Raw genomic sequence first — 16003 nt, 5'->3', positions numbered from 1 at the left:
TTCAAGCCCAAATACTTTACGCTACCCATTGGCATGCTAGTAACGGAGACTGAAGGTGTCTGTCTCAATCTTTACACTGGTGTTTCTGTGACGCAGCAGCGTGGCGTGAATGTTTACATTTTACAGCAATGCTCAGCCTCTGGAAATACGTTTGTAGTGGTGTGAGATTCAGAAACTGAGAAAATTGCAGGGACTGTTACTAATGTTTTCTTTTTCTTTTGCTATTTAATCAGTTAGCATTCTTCTTCTCTTTGTACTTATGCGGCTCGGGCTGGAATACCATATTACAATGAGGCACTGGTGAAAACGATGAAAAATTTTACTTTTAAAATGAGAAAATATGGGCAGTAAATTCTATTTTTACAAAGTGAATGATTATTCGAACATTCCTAAATCATGTCCCATCCCTATATTAGCCTGAAATACCTGTATCTTCAGCCCCTTTGCAGGTGACCTGCCTGCACATCTTACATCCCATTTAAAGTCACCTCCCGCTTTGGCGTAGAGACACAGTGGAGGCTTCAGATTAACAAGGACCTCTGAGGGAGTGTGTGTGTGTGTGTGTGTGTGTGTGTGTGTGGTGTGTCTGTGTGGTGTGTGTGTGTGTGTGTGTGTGTGTGTGTGTGTGTGTGTGTGTGTGTGTGTGTTTGCCTGACCTAGTGAGTATGATAGAGACAGAAAAAGGAGGGAGGGCTACAGTGCGCCCAAAGCTAAATCGGGGTAAGGCTACTCCCTGCTCCAGCTCTTTTCTGTCGACCAGCTGCTTCAGACCAGTTTGAATGTAGGTGAACAACTGCATGGAGGATAAAATGTGTCATCCATCTCATCTCTCTGTGGCCCTTTGCGAGAACTACAGATGCTTTCCTATTTACTGTAACAGGTTATCTTTAGCTGAAGCAGCTCACTAATAAACTCACACTGATCATTGCTTTTAATTTTACACTGATTTGTGACTTCACTGAAATATATTCCCCCTTTATTTCTCACAGCTCTTCCCTCCGGTTTCTTTATTGTTTCATCAGACAGCACTCCCTGTGCTTCTTATTGCTTAATAACAAGAAGATGAGACGTACACTGAGCCTCAAGCTGCAACCTTTGTTATGTAAGCACAAACAATTTTTGATCTTGGCTTTTAATATTGGAACACTTTCCAAGCCAGGATGGCTACATAAAAAATTTAAAAAAATCCTGTGCACTGCGTATATTATGACGTCAATATTCCATGTAGGTTAGATAAGGAAACATGGTTATGTGAGTAAGGCCACTGTTTGTAATTTTGCAATCCAGGTTGTGATCCTTGACAAGTAGGTCATGTCAGCAGCAGTAGAGTTGTGAAACCATCTGTATCATTGCTACACATACCTCACGTGTAGTCTTCAGGTATACTTGTGCATACGCAACACACACTTGTATGCACATGTGTGTTTGCCGAGCAGCTATAGGAGAAAGATGACAGTTTTAGTTCAGAAAGGAGGTCGAGGAAGAGAAGTGTTTATACTCAAAGTCCTAATTTGCATACCATGCAGATCACTGTATGCCTATGTGTGTCAACTGTGACATACAAACTAGATAGTTCTGCTTTACAGTATGCAGGCTCCAGACTGTTTTAGGTGTGTTACCTAACTTTGACCTGACTTGAAAGCTGCTCTAAGATTTTGTCAGATACTTCTGATGTGTCATCTTGAAAACAAACTATCTCCTTGCCAACCTTGGGTGCACCCCCCTCCCTTGCTCACCCTCTTGCTCTGCCTCATCTCCCTCCCTCCTTTCATGCTCTACTAACCTGAACTTTCCCCAGGGGTGAAGGGGAGCCAGGTAACATGAGAGCCCTTTTTTTTCTGAGAGCCGGGGGCATCTCTCCTGCCAAAGGCAACATGAGTGACACGGATGGAGCCATATAACCTTCATCGATCCATCCACCATCAGTGGATACTTACTTCTACTTTCCTCTCTTCTCGCACTCAATGACCTACTTTCCCTCCTGACCTGTTTATGTGAGCTCCAGCGCAGCAGCCATTCAAATCAGGGAAAAAGGGATGCAGCAAAATCCTGCAGGGAGTGTCACCTTGGTATGATCCCATGGGTGCTATGTGGAAGACTATATATTTTTCTCCTATTTTCATGTGTGTATTAGAAGACTGAGCATTGGTGTGTGTGTGTGTGTGTGTGTGTGTGTGTGTGTGTGTGTGTGTGTGTGTGTGTGTGTGTGTGTGCGCGTGCGTGCGTGTGTGTGTGTGTATGACTGGCAACATTGTGAAGGGCATTGATGTGTCAGTCTCAAAGAAGCGCTTTGTTTGCAGGCCTAGATCAAGTTGGTGCACTGTGTTAACTTCCCTTCCATGCATATCCTCTCCCCTCCTCCTTCTCCCCCTTCAGTGCTCCTCCTTCTGCCCTTTATGTTGTTATAAACATGACCCTCTTTTGGTTTGTAAGAGGGCAGGAGGGACAAAAACATTTGACATGATACCTACATACTGGATAGTCAACCTACATTCATTCATTAATATTATTATTATTATTATTATTATTATTATTATTATTATTATTGTTAAGAACAAGTTGATTATTAAAGGGTCATTCAGTCTTTCTAAATATGGTGCCATTAGCGGTGAGTCTGGACTTTGATGTCACAGCTGCCTTTCTGTGTTAGGACAAAGAATGCAGTGGGACACAGCCAGGAGGTTGGCAGGACAGTTGAGCTGGCAGCAGCAGTCAGGGGCTCAGACTGTCTCTGCCCCAGCTTTGTCCTGATCATCACACAGCACCGATTCTCTCCTCTAATATAGTTTGAAACTTTTTTTTTTTTTGCTACCCTGGATTATGCCTTTCGGCGGGACGACAAGTTGTTACACGTTGTTGCAACAAAAGTGATCATTTGGCTTAGAGTAAGATCCTAAAGCAGAGTATCATTTTAGAACTCAGGGGTAATTTTATTCAGACATCCACCCAAGGTCATGTTGAGTGTAACATCAAAGAGGTTACAACACAACCTTTAAGTGCAGAGGCCATAATCAGATGAATTTGCGCTGGCATGCGTGAGGGTCATGCTTCATGTGAGTTCTTTTTTTTTATGGTGCTGTCATGCATCTAGCTGATGTCTCTTTAGCAGAAGTGGGTCAGTGTTACATCAGATAAGCTTGCCAGGAAGTTTTCTGGCTCCATCGGGCAAAGTGTGTCACTGAACCTTCTCGCATTGCAGATTAGCCGTGGTTTCCAAAAGGAGCATGTTGGGCTGTGGGGAATGATTTTAAGCTCCATACAAAGTAATCTCTGCACACTGGAAAAAGGGCGGGGCTGTCAATCTTTAGGTTCAAGTTTTTGAGAAGGGATTATGTACAACCAACTGAATATTTTACAGGAAAGATACTTTATATAATGTAGTGTACAAAAAATGTACCTGAAGGAATTGGTTGTATTATTGCCCTAATTTATTCTGTTAAGTTGATCATAGGGATCTAGTCTGTGATGTCAATCGGTGATTAATAAATAAACAGACTGATGTGTCGTCTGCTGTTTAAAAACCAAAGTCTCTGACTGATTGGAATCACTGTCTGGTTTAGCGTTAACCCTATATTGAGGGCTAGGTTAAGAAGAGTCTGTGCAAAGGTGCTTAACATTCAAACTGGTGTCATATTGCTAAGCCACGCATACACTAGTAAAAAAACAGAGAAAAATATTCATTTCATGATATGTTGAAAAAGTCCACATTCTTTTATTTTATTTTCGGTCTTGAAATGCTCCCATCTTCCACAATGAACATTAGTGTCTTTACATATGTATTCATGTCAAAAGAAGTGATGGTAATGACCAGTCCAACCACCACCCATCTAGAAACACCACTCTGCCTCTTTTTTGTCCTCTTGTCTTTTTCTTAAAACCATCAGCAAAAACCACAAACATTACTGATTAATACACACTGGAAAAAAGTTGGGAGAGGGGAGGAGAAATTAGGCAAATACATGTCATCACTGTCAATAGAAGAAAAGACACAGTATAAAGGAAAATTTTTACAACACCTTGACGAAAAAAGAGGATATAAAAACCAATGAAATAAACATTACAGTGTCGTCAGGGTAAGGGAAAGCTTTACATTTATACACGAGCACCAAAAGCCAAACATGGTACACAGCCAAACGTGAAACAAGGATCCAGTGCAGAGAATTCATCGCTGCCCAGAAGCAGAACTACCAAGAAGAAGGGATGATAAACCCCTACAAACGAATTGAGGCACATGGGAAACAAGGGACATATTTATTTCCATGATTTTAGCTCAAATTGTGTTTGGAAATTTTGAGGTTTCAGGAAATTTGGTTTCACTTCAGCTTTCATTTCCCAACATTATGAACCCTTAATTTAGTCTAAGGATAATGAGCAACAGGCATTTTTGGGGGGCTGCTGGTGTGACCAGTAGTAGAGAACAGAAAAATGATGTCGCAATCATAAGTCTGTTGTCCTTTGAAGATGATCGATGTTGCAGTCTGACCAGCACATTGAGGCACAAGAAAGGATATGGAGATTAGGGCAATGCTAGGGATAAGCTTGTTTAATTGATCTCTATGAGCAGATATGTGTTTATAGAGATTAATTAAACACTTTATTATCGACCAATGATTGCAAATTGATTCTGTAAAAAGGCTTTTGCCCAGTGAGTTGGCTTTCCTTGAGAAATGTTCTCCTGCCGGTCAATACTACCTAGCTACAAGCAGTAATGAAAACACTCCCAGCAATAGAATTGTTGTCATATGCAGACATCTATTTAGAGAGATTAATTTAACAAAAACTCAATCATCAATGGTCCTATTTGGTCACAGCATGGAACCTCTTATTATTTAGGAAATTTCCAGTATACAAGGCTCCTTTCTTATGGCATTAAGAGCGAACTTGTTTAAAACTCAGTGCACTGTAATGTTATTACATGAATTTGACTACCTGGTTTTGCCCCTGGCCTCCCATGCCCACATTACAATTTAAACTCAAGGCAGTAATATCTATCTAAAAAGGTTTGTACACATTCACTGTCTATGTTCCTGTGGGCTTTTCTACAGTGATGGGCATGTGAAGAAGAGGGAAATAAATACATTGGGCCAGTGAATGGTAACAACATCTACAACAACAAGATATGGTTGATAAAGCTCAAATAAACTAAAGGCTTATAGCCTGCAGCTGGTGAATTCCACCACATATTCAAAGGCTGGTTAAAGGTAAAGAAATTCAAACATTTTAATGAGGCCTTTGCCTCAGGAAACAACAGGTTCTCCATTCAGTGCTGTTGGCGCCCCAAACTGGGCGGCCATTTCTGTGTAAACAGGGCATTAACAAAAGAGTAATGCTAAAGCTTGACAATCAAAAGTGAGGCGTTTCAATTTAAATGGGTCCTGCTGGAGAAATGTGGCTGTACAGTAATAATGATTCATAATAGGATGGTCACTTTCAAAACCCTCTTTTGGCGCTGTAGGTTTGTTTTATTTTTGTTGAATTTGTATTCAAATTCCTTGTAAAATATATATTTATAGTAGATACATATATTCATATATCACAGTAATATACAGAACAAGTACTTAAAAAATAATGGTAATGGCGATCTTTTGTGTAATAAAGGAGATGACTGGGAAAGTATGGGTAGGTAGAGGTAGGGTCTGGGAAGAGGTATGGAACTTCATATTTGTAGTGTTGGTGCTTCTTTGGTCTAGGGAATGCCCCAAGTGTATGTTTGCATTTGATTTTAATTAAGGCAGATAGCCATACGAGTGTATGTTTGTCTACAGTCAGATATGTACCAAATTTATAGTACTGATAAAGCTTTAAACTTTTTCTACATTCTTGTTTGTAAGTGATCGAAATGTTGATGGTTGCTGATGGACTCTGCTGGATATTGTTGATGAAAAAGATAGAAAAGCAGGCAGTTCCATTCCTCCTCTTATCGTATAAACAAAAGTGCTTCTGTAAGTATGGAGAGGATGTAAGAAATGATACATCTATACAATATATACAAATATAATACAGCCCTACAAATTGTCCATTCTTTTTGGTGATATTCAGAAGGGTAGGGGAATAGAAAAGCCCAGCTTCCTGTCCCAAGGGCTTTAGAAAGGTGTTCAATTATAGGGAAAAGGCATGATGGCAGGGTAGTTCTTAGACGAGAATTGTCTTATGCGCAAGTTGTGACTACTTTTATAGGTCACCTAATCTCGCCTCTTATTTCGTCGTCCACTTGTGTCTTTTTTCCCGCTCTCCTTCCTGGCCCCCTCCACTGAAGCTGCTTGATTACAGACCTCATCTTGGCTCCCCTGGTTAATGTTCGGTTGATGCATGAGGGACAAGTAGGGGTGCTGGGGCAGGGGAGGGGGTGTTGCAGAGGAAGGCATTGTGGGGGACTCCTGGCCAGAGGAGTGGCCACTGCTGCTTCCAGAGCTCATGGCCCGGTGTTTGAGTCTGAGTTTGTGAGGCAATGCCGTGCCCTTCACCTCCCCCTGAGGATCCCGGCTTTGGGACTGAGAACAGCCCTGGGAAGAGGGCAAAGGTGAGGCAGGTCGAAGGAGGCCAGAATGATGTTGGTTGTTGTAGCTGCCCGTATCTGAGCAGGACGAGGAGGGAAAGTCATCGTCATCTGTGGAGGCATCTTTGTCAGAGCTGCGGGGATCTCCATCACTGGATGAGGTGTCTTTGCTGGAGCTGCAAGGTTGGCCTTGGTAGCGCACCTCCTTTCTTGGCTCACCCTCATAGGTGAGCACAGGCGGCTCCTCGTCTTGGGCACTGAGGTATAAATGGTGAGGCTGCTGGAGATGGTGGTACAGGTTGGATTGGTTGACTCCCTCCATTTGTTTGTGGAGGAGCCCTGAAGTTGTTTCGCCCTCTTGCTGGTACTGCTGCTCCTGCTGCAGGTGTTGCTGTGGAAGTTGGCAAACTTTGTAATTCTGTCCATCAGCAACCTCATTGCGACTGTCTGAGCGCTCATATGAAGATGAATCTAATGATCTTCTCTCAAGCTGCTTTCTCACGACAGCGAGCGCCTCTGTGGAGCCCTCAGTGATTGACTTCTGGGATGCTTGTGGATGGACATCCTGGGGCCTAGTCAGGGTGTCCACTGGATAGGAGGCACTGCTGGAGCCATACAGAATGACGCTCCTCTGGGCAGCAGGTGGGTGAGGTGCAGGCTGGCTGACAGTGGTAACATGCTCCTGATGGGGTTGTTGTTGGTGAAGGTGATGCTGCTGCTGTTGCTGGCCATGATATGCACCCTCTAGCCCCTGAGAGTGCTGCTGGATTTGGTGGTGAGTGGGCACAGAGGCCAGACCACGGTGGATGTTGAACATGATCTGGGTGGTGGTGCCATTGGCAATGTCCATCTCAAGCCTGTCACCTTCCTGTTTTATTTCAAAAGGCATTGGCTCGGGGCTGTCCCTGGAGGATGCATCTGACATGTCAGAGAGTGATCCACGTGGAGAGTACTTCGCCAGCTGCATGTGGCTGTCACCATGCACTGACTGCTCTGTTTCTGAGGAATCAGAGTTCATCATCACCTGAGAACCACTGGAGTAACCACTGGAGTAGTACTGGGTGGACGAAGAGGAGGAGGAGCCTCCATTTCCGCTGTTGCTGCTCACACTAATCTGTTGGCTCTTCTCAATGTAGGAAGCAGTGCTTATAAGGCCAAAGCGCAGCTTCAGCTGGAGCAACTCTGTCTTGAGCCTCACATTCTCATCATTCAATGCAATGACACGATTCTCCAAAACCATGTCATTGAGACGCCGCTTCTCCCGGGAGCGTTTGGCTGCTTCATTGTTTTTGCGCCGTTTCTCCCAATAGGAGGCATCCTTTTTCTCATCAGAGATGAATTCACGTTTTCTCCTGCAGCTCATGTTGGGTTTAGGCTTGATCATGCGCCCCATGCGAGATGGACTCCCTTGGTTTGACGAATCTTCATAACCACTGAAGGTCTCAAGGCTGTTTAGGTCATTCCCTGAGGGTTTGTTTAATGTCTTGAGAGCTGATGTCAGATTTTCCATTATTGTCTGGTGGCAGCCAGTTTGAAATATGTCCTTAGCAACTGGGGAAGAACCAGGGAGGTCAAGGGAAGGAGCGGGCACTGACAAAAATAGATTTTCAAAGTTTTCTCCCAAAGTTCTTGGTCTCTATATTGCAGTGGAGTTATAGCAAGGATGAACTCAAGTGTCCAAGGTGGCCAAAAAGATAAAGAACAGCTGGCGCTCAACCCTCATTTATCAACTTGATGGTTCAGTGTCTAGACTTTTCACAGACGTTAATTGTATCAGATCAGTCTTTCTTCGTCTTGCTTTTCAGTTGTTGTCTGATCCAGGTTAAGCATAAGAATGGCACGCTCAACCACTAAGCTGGTCCACGAAAGTCCTTGATCTCCTCACAACCAGCAGGATGTAGGGCAGCACGACTTCCTCAGCATGTCAATCTCTTGGGGAGGCTTGTTCCCTTTGTCTGTCTGTCTTTTCTCAGTGATTGGCTGATAAAAAGCTGCAGAGAAAAACAAGAGAAGGAAAAGGATATGTTAATCCATGTGGACTTCCATTGCTCACATATGCATTCTAACATTAGACTTCTTATTAATTATTTAAATTTTATTTCACAGCCATTTCCTCTAATGTTAATATGTCTTTAGTATTCACAAAGACCAGAGACACACCCAAACATGATTCCTTTGCTGTTAATCATGTCTGCATGTCTGGCTTTAACTGACAGCGTCTCCCCTGGCAACCAGTAAATGGTCACTAGACCTCACTGTCTGACCTTTTGGCCTTGCTATTGATCTGCTCTGTCTGCAGCCTATGACCCCTGACCCTTAGCCTGACATGTTGATGTTGACTTTTGTGATGTAACGAGGGTACCGAGTTCAATGCAAGGCTTAAAATCCAGTCTCTTTTTTGTCAACCAGTAGTTGCTTTTTTGGAACAGCTGATATTAAAAGATGGTAATTAAGAAAGGCGTCAACAGTTTCTGTCAAGACACATGAAATGAATGCTGAATCAGCGCAGAAATTGCATCAGTCTAACACATGTCGAGTGCCAAAAAAGCTAGACTGTTGAAGCATAAACTCTTTTTTTATCTTCGCCTGATGAGTGTTTGAGCCAGACAGAACAAAGAGTGAGTCAGATGTGGGGTTGGTAGTGTTCCCTGGATCTATTTTAGAATATTTCATTTTATAAATTCCTATAAAAACATCCTCCACAAACACGGTTGGAGAAAAACTCGTCCCCCCAACCCCCAAATGCGTTCATGTGGCAGCATTCCTCTCCAAAACAACTCAGTGCAAAAATCAATGATGCATAGTGAGCAGATGAGGCAGACAAAGGCAGCAGCCAGTGCAGGTCAAGGATAAAGAGGCTGATACTTAGAGGTTTGGAGGTGTGGGGGAAGTCTGAAGGTGGGGCATCAATAAATATAGGTCAGAGGAAAGACACAGACTGAATAACACTGCCTGTAAACATTTGGTTAAAACACTAGGGTGGATGGAAAATCTCGGCTATGCACATAAGTGTGTCATTACTTTAATTCAGCTGAGAGTCAGCTGCACTGAGCTGAATAGGTGTGTTACCAGACAAAACCAGAGTGACAGATATTATGAGTAATTATGAAATTATTTTTGACACACATTTCACAAAAAGAAAGCATTTACCTGCTTCTTAGTATTAATAACACATAAAGACTTCCTGGAAGAATAATGTCAAGAATAACGTGCAGTTTCCGCATGACTTTAACTTTTTTAATGTCAGACAGCTAACAAAGGATTGTTTCTTCACTCCATTTACCATGAGCCTGCAGAATGAGTTCTACAAAGTATTGGCACACCAAATACATAAAAAAAATTTAAAAAATGACACATTCTTTGTCATACGCATGGATCGAGTAATAACAGATGCAGTTTATTTTGACCCATATTTTGAATTTTTAATCTCATTATCTGACGAGGTGTTTGTACTTGTTTTACTGTCTCTTTCCCTGGATCAGACACCATTATGTAACTACAAGCATACCCTCACCATGATTATGAATTTAATTCCAGATTTAATGAACAATGAGAAACTGAAGATGCTTAAGAACCCCCGAGAGGCTCAAACCTAATCCCAGAAGCAACAGTTCATTCATAAGTGTTTGCCAATGTCTGGATTTTTCTTCCCTCTACTTTGCTAAATTGTTTCAGGTCATCCACGTGAGCGTCTAACATGTGGCTGGTTGGCACATGAGCGGAAGAATGAGCCAAGAGAGTTTTTTCTCAGCATGTCCCACTGACCCAGAAACTTGGGACCGGCCTCGCTCTGTAAACACAAGCCTCACTGTACGGCTCGCTGCGAATATAGGTCAGCTGAGCTTTGGAGAGGTGAAGCAGCCGGAGATCAGAGAAACAGACAAAGAGAGACGGAGGGGGGATCAAAAAAAACAAGGAGCAGCGGAGAATTAGAGCACTGTTTAAATATAGACCGCAATTGGAACGGAGGTAAGAAATGAATGGGGATCAATAAGGGAGGGTTCAAACAAAGAGAGGGATAGTGATGAGATTATACTGTAGCTAGGCAAGGGGGAATACCAGAGGCAGTTGCGACAATGTTGGTATTGCATCAATAGAAGGAATGTGTCACCCATAGCAACAAAAAAGGGGGGAAACGGAAAGGGTAGCCAATCATATTGGACTTTCTCCCCCTTCCTCTGAACCACTGGTTTGACATGACCAAAAGCAAATGGTTACATTCAAAGTTCTGTAACAAAAGGGCCTTAATTGATGTCACAGAGTGCATATGTTACTTATCCTCAGTACATCCACATTGAGCTAGAACACATGTATGAACTCAGGGGCTGAAATAACTCACAGTGGCACTGTGATGGCTCCCCGTGTATTTTCTGTCTCTCTTTAATATTCAATCATGATTTGAATAAGACTGAATCATACGAAGGTGCGACTCTCATTCACAGCTCATTCTGTAACCCATTTCATTCACCCTCTCCTGTCATCCAAATCCCAAGAGATTTATTTATTCCGGAGCTGATTATAGCCACAACAGCAGAAATAAACGTCTCTGCTGCAAAAGCAAGTTAAAAAGAAGCAACAAATGTTCCTGCGAATATGCAAATAAATCCAGCTTTAAAAAAAGGAACCTACAGTGCACCACAACCCCGGTCCTCTGCACACATTCCCCTGACCTACATTACTCTTTCCAATTTATCATATAGTCTTCACTTGTCATCACTGGGTCTATGTGGCACTTGTGGAATGATAGCACAGGAATAGAATCCAAGTTGCACTCACTCACACAACCACAGGGCCGGCCCCTGCAAGAGGCTAAATGTGGCAATGAGCTTTGGAAACAGCGGCGTGAGTTCAAACCCCTGTGCACGTGTTCCTGCAAAGCGTTTCAGGAAATGAGAGCAGGTCTAAAATAAAAAGGGAGGGGGGGGTTGCTTTACAGGGAAAAAAAAGAGAGAATGATGAAACTGTTAGCCCCCCTCACTCTGGGAAGAATGCAATGTATGGCACGTGGTGCAGAGTTGGGGGTCATGGATGGGGTCTGCTTGAATTCCAAGTCTGGGGGCAAACTTTGGCTTTTCAAGCAAAAAAAAAAAAGGAAAGCGAAAACAGGGGGTTGGTTAAGAATGGGCAGCATGCCAGGAAGGCAGAGTCCGATCCAAGCTGGATGCTTGTTCCAAGAACACACAGGGCCATATAACCCCTCTCTGGAAAAGGAAAAAAAGCTGAGTGACTCAGTCCATGTGTTGCACCAGTCACATGCACTCCTGAGGCCTACTAAATGCTGTAATTCGCCTCTGTGCTGGCTCCAAACCACAGCACAATAACAAAGCACAGCCCTCCTCTTTTATCATCTTACATGTGCCAGGAAACCCCGAGAAAGTCAAGAGGCCATTAAGTGGGACAGGATGAAACTGCTACATGAACTTCCCTCCCACAGGTGTATTTAGGCTATTAGACCTGTGTCAAACCAGAAGAACCACAGTGGTCTCTGCAGTCCACCTCAATGATGTAATAGGTTTAAAAACACATTATAAATGTCTATGTTTTGATGAATAAAATGATACTTTTTATGTCGCCGTCTATCACTGTGACATTCTCCTATTTCCGCATACCCGTCTCTTTTCTTTGTTATGGCGGGGAGGGGATATACTTTGGTGGTGTTTGAGTCTGCTTTTCTAGTCAGAGGCGGTTGAGTGCGCCCCCCCTCCTCCACTCCCCTCTCACGAGCCCAATGTGACCTACATTCATGGCTGGCATAGAGACCTAGTGTTTGCCAACCAATTGGCAACGGCCGCTCCACAGCACATCGCAGCCCAGCATCGCCACAGACTACGGGTTTCCGCCGGTTGCGTAATCTGCCCCTTCTTTAATCCACTTTAATTAGTTAATTCAAATTATGCAACCTACATAACGCCTCCTATACGATATACACATATGGCACATACAGAACTTACAATTTCAAAGATGCCTCCAGTTATGCCTCATCCAACTATAAAGACGAATACAAGCTTTCCTGAACACTACAAGAAAACAAAACCTAACCACTCTGTGAAATCTAAGAAATCTCTTTTAAATCGATTTTAAAATCGCGTTTTTGTTTTAAAAATGTTATTGCATGTGATGACTTAACGCAGGGGAAATGACCATGATGACCATGTGCATGTGCAGCGCTAAACCACAAAGCCGGTGTAAAAAAAATGAGGCCAAGATTAAGTTTCTCTTTCAAAATAAAGTGTTTGACACACATTTTAATGTACACATATATATATATATATATATATATATATATATATATATATATATATATATATATATATATATATATATATAACATATATGTTTATTTTAAATTTGTATACAAGTTACGATATTATGCTCCAGCTGAGTCTACAGCCTAACGGAGTTGTTCATTCCGGCAATATCAAATTATTATTTTTTAATGTAAAATCGATGGTTGTGCGCAAAGCATGTAATCCCTCACATAGCAGCACAATGTGAAAAATATGTTACCCCGCATGCCTCCTTTGTTGCACTGTCTGACGAATCTTCCTCATGCATATTTAATCGGATCGTCAGTCACCCGAGGCGACTGCATGAACCCAACTTTGCGCTAAAAATCCCCCAAAATACGCACATCTCCACAAACAATCCACACAAATCCAACAGCCATGTTCTTAAGAATGAATACGACCACATTCGCAGCTCAAAATAAAGCCCAAAATCCCTGACAAACACATGACCCACATTTGATCCAGATGTTCTGATCCACAGCTCACCTGGCAGCGCATGCACTCAGCAGAGCCCGTGAACTTCAACATTCTTCATCCTTTCTCTGTGTGGCTGCCCAAGCGCGTAAACAAAGCCAAAGATGTACAAAGCGAAATGTCCACATGTATCCAGGGGCGGAAGATCATGCCTGTCTGTAGATGTGCTCTGGATTGTGTTGTGCTCCTTCAGACTGATCGGCTACTAAAGGGTTAACCCAGAGGGCTGCACAGCCGCTTTAACCTTTACAAAGAGCTGCTACACGTGACGGAGAGAAGTGTGTCCTCGGAGCCTGCATGGGATTTTTCCAGTTGTCTGACTAGCCTACTAACCCAAAACAGAACGAGTGTTTGAGACTGCAACTGCAACATATAATAATAATAATAATAATAATAATAATAATAATAATAAGAAGAAGAAGAAGAAGAAGAAGAAGAAGAAAAATATAATAAATATAATAAATATAATAATAACAATGTTGTTGTATTATTGTTTTTAATATTATTATTATTATTATTATTATTATTATTATTATTATTATTATTATTATTATTTTTGTGCTGCTTAACAAAAATCAACAACCAGCAAAACTACGATCAAGACACTAAACAGACCCTGAATGGACCACACAATTGCAAATATATGAATGTAAGCACCATAACACAACAGTAAGTATGGACCCTGCCTCATTACAACTGGCACTCCTCCAATATACCATTCCCGTGTTTCCATTATCACACCCCATTTTTTTTTTCTGCCTTGGATCAATCTCATAACCTCTGTCTACCAACCTCATCTACCTCCCATCACACACCCCCCTTCTCTAACGGAGACGTTGAATATCTTGCCTTGACATTGAGAAAATTGCAAGCACCAAAACAAATGTGCATGGAGTTAAAAAAAACTGCAAAATGCTAAATAGATAAGCAATCAAAATTGCATACACTATATCAAAAGTAGAAATTACATTATTCAGTTATTAATAATAATAAAAGCTTACCTTGTTTTGTTTGAGAATGCCCTGTTTTAACTATCCACTAATAGCATCAGATGCTGCTCTCATCCACATAAACATACACCAACACTAGGTCCGTCACTTTCCAAACACCAGCTCTTCTATTAGTGCAGGTATATGCGAGTGTGAACACAGTGCTGCTTGTTTTCAATGCGCTACACATGTCATGTTTGCCCCAATTCCCCCCTCTCTTTCTCTCTCTCTCTCTCCCTCTCTCTCTCTCTCTCTCTCTCTCTCTCTCTCTCTCTCTGCTTCTCTCTCTGAGTCTCTAAATGTATGTTAGTAGGTCAGTTGTTGCATAACAGGACGCTTTGGGTGCCTAGTCACGTTTTTTGTTTCTCTCTCGGCTTTGCCCCCTCCCTCTCTCCTCGCCTTCAAATCCTGTTGAAGGAGCGGGGGCGCAGGGGGAGGAGCCAATCATAAAGGGGAGGAGTCAGGCTCAGTCATAGAGGGCCTGTGATACCCATAATAAGGTTACTAGACATGACAGACAGCAGAACAGTGGAAAATCACATGAAAAGACGTAAGCTTGGAAATAATCAAGATACTGATTTATACAGCAGATAAATTGTTCTAAAGCAGGTTCTTATTCTTCAAGCAGGCTATAATTAGTAGACTTTTCTAGCAGACCTACAGCTCTTTGAGTCACTATCTATTACACATTATTTCCTATCATGGTACGCCAGTCATGAGGTAATAGGAAAACTCAACTTCCCTGGAAATATTTGCTTTATTTATTGGTAATAGCATCTGGTGTGAAGACTGAGATATACAGTATGAACTGTTTTACCCACCTGTCAGAGTGAAACTGAATTTATGTCTCCTTATTGTCTCACATGTTAAAGGCTTGAGCAGTCAATGCTATACAATCTGTAAAAAGCTAATTCATTATTTATTCTCATGGAAAGTTTCTCAATGTATCACAAGACATATGATTCACCTCATGATAGAATTCAGTGGTATCTTGGAAAACTCAGCGCTGACACTGGTATAGAACACCAGACATACTGAAGCTAATGAAGACTAACTTTGAGAATTTAAACTTAACTTAAATTTGGCACTATAATCCAAGACATGTCACAAATTTCCCCCAATCAACATGATTTTTAACTTAGATGTTAAAGTAGCTGGTGAGGCAGCTCAATCATAAAGTGTATACAATGAAAACTTACAATGAGCATCGCTTCTTAGAAGGTTCCAAATTGTCCCTGGTGGCTACATCAGCACTTGAACTCTGCATCAGGAGCTAAAGGCAAGGCAAGGCAAGGCAGCTTTATTTGTATAGCACATTTCATACACGAGGGCAACTCAATGTGCCTTACATTAAAAGATTAAAAGGATTGGAGACATTCAGACAGGCATAAAAGAACATAATTAAAATGACAAATATAATAAAACAGAAAAGAAAAGGAAAATTAGAAATATATTAAAAATTACATTCAAATTTTAATTAAAATTGGGTTAAGATGAGCTAAGATACGAAGGCAGTGGCAAATAAAAAAGTCTTAATCTTTGATTTAAAAGAGGTGAGAGTTGGAGCAGACGTACAGACTCTAGGGACTGAAAGCAGATCCCTAAAGGGATAGTTCCTTTTTTATTTTTTTTATTTTAAATGGGATTGTATGAGGTACTTATCAATAGTAAAGGCTGGTTTGTATTTCTGCATCGACCCTACGCAGCAGTGGTCGACACGGATGTGAGCACTACATACAGTGCTGTGAAAAACTATT

The 16003-nt window shown here is 41.9% G+C and overlaps 1 protein-coding gene across 3 annotated transcripts; it reads right to left on the bottom strand.

Moving 5' to 3' along the window:
* Positions 1-3680: 3680 nt before the first annotated feature.
* Positions 3681-14581, bottom strand: LOC117831998 (putative uncharacterized protein DDB_G0268364). 3 transcript variants are annotated; one of them, XM_034710940.1, is made up of 2 exons: positions 14259-14581; positions 3681-8487 (listed from the first exon to the last, which is right to left on the bottom strand). In XM_034710940.1, the coding sequence occupies exon 2, from the start codon at positions 8004-8006 to the stop codon at positions 6183-6185; it is 1824 nt and encodes a 607-aa protein (XP_034566831.1). In that variant the 5' UTR covers positions 8007-8487; positions 14259-14581; the 3' UTR covers positions 3681-6182. The 3 variants fall into 3 exon arrangements, with proteins under 3 accessions (XP_034566831.1, XP_034566832.1, XP_034566833.1); XM_034710941.1 differs by lacking the exon at positions 14259-14581 and adding an exon at positions 13270-13550; XM_034710942.1 differs by lacking the exon at positions 14259-14581 and adding an exon at positions 13238-13481.
* Positions 14582-16003: the final 1422 nt, after the last annotated feature.

This window comes from Notolabrus celidotus, chromosome 20 (genome assembly GCF_009762535.1).
Source record: "Notolabrus celidotus isolate fNotCel1 chromosome 20, fNotCel1.pri, whole genome shotgun sequence".
Taxonomy (NCBI): Eukaryota; Metazoa; Chordata; class Actinopteri; order Labriformes; family Labridae; genus Notolabrus; species Notolabrus celidotus.
The sequence above is the reverse complement of the archived record's forward strand: the minus strand, read 5'-3'. Positions and strand labels throughout refer to the sequence as shown.

Bases quoted from the DNA above. Each gene is read 5' to 3' on its own strand.
- LOC117831998 (XM_034710940.1), bottom strand. From the start codon at position 8,006: ATGGAAAATCTGACATCAGCTCTCAAGACATTAAACAAACCCTCAGGG.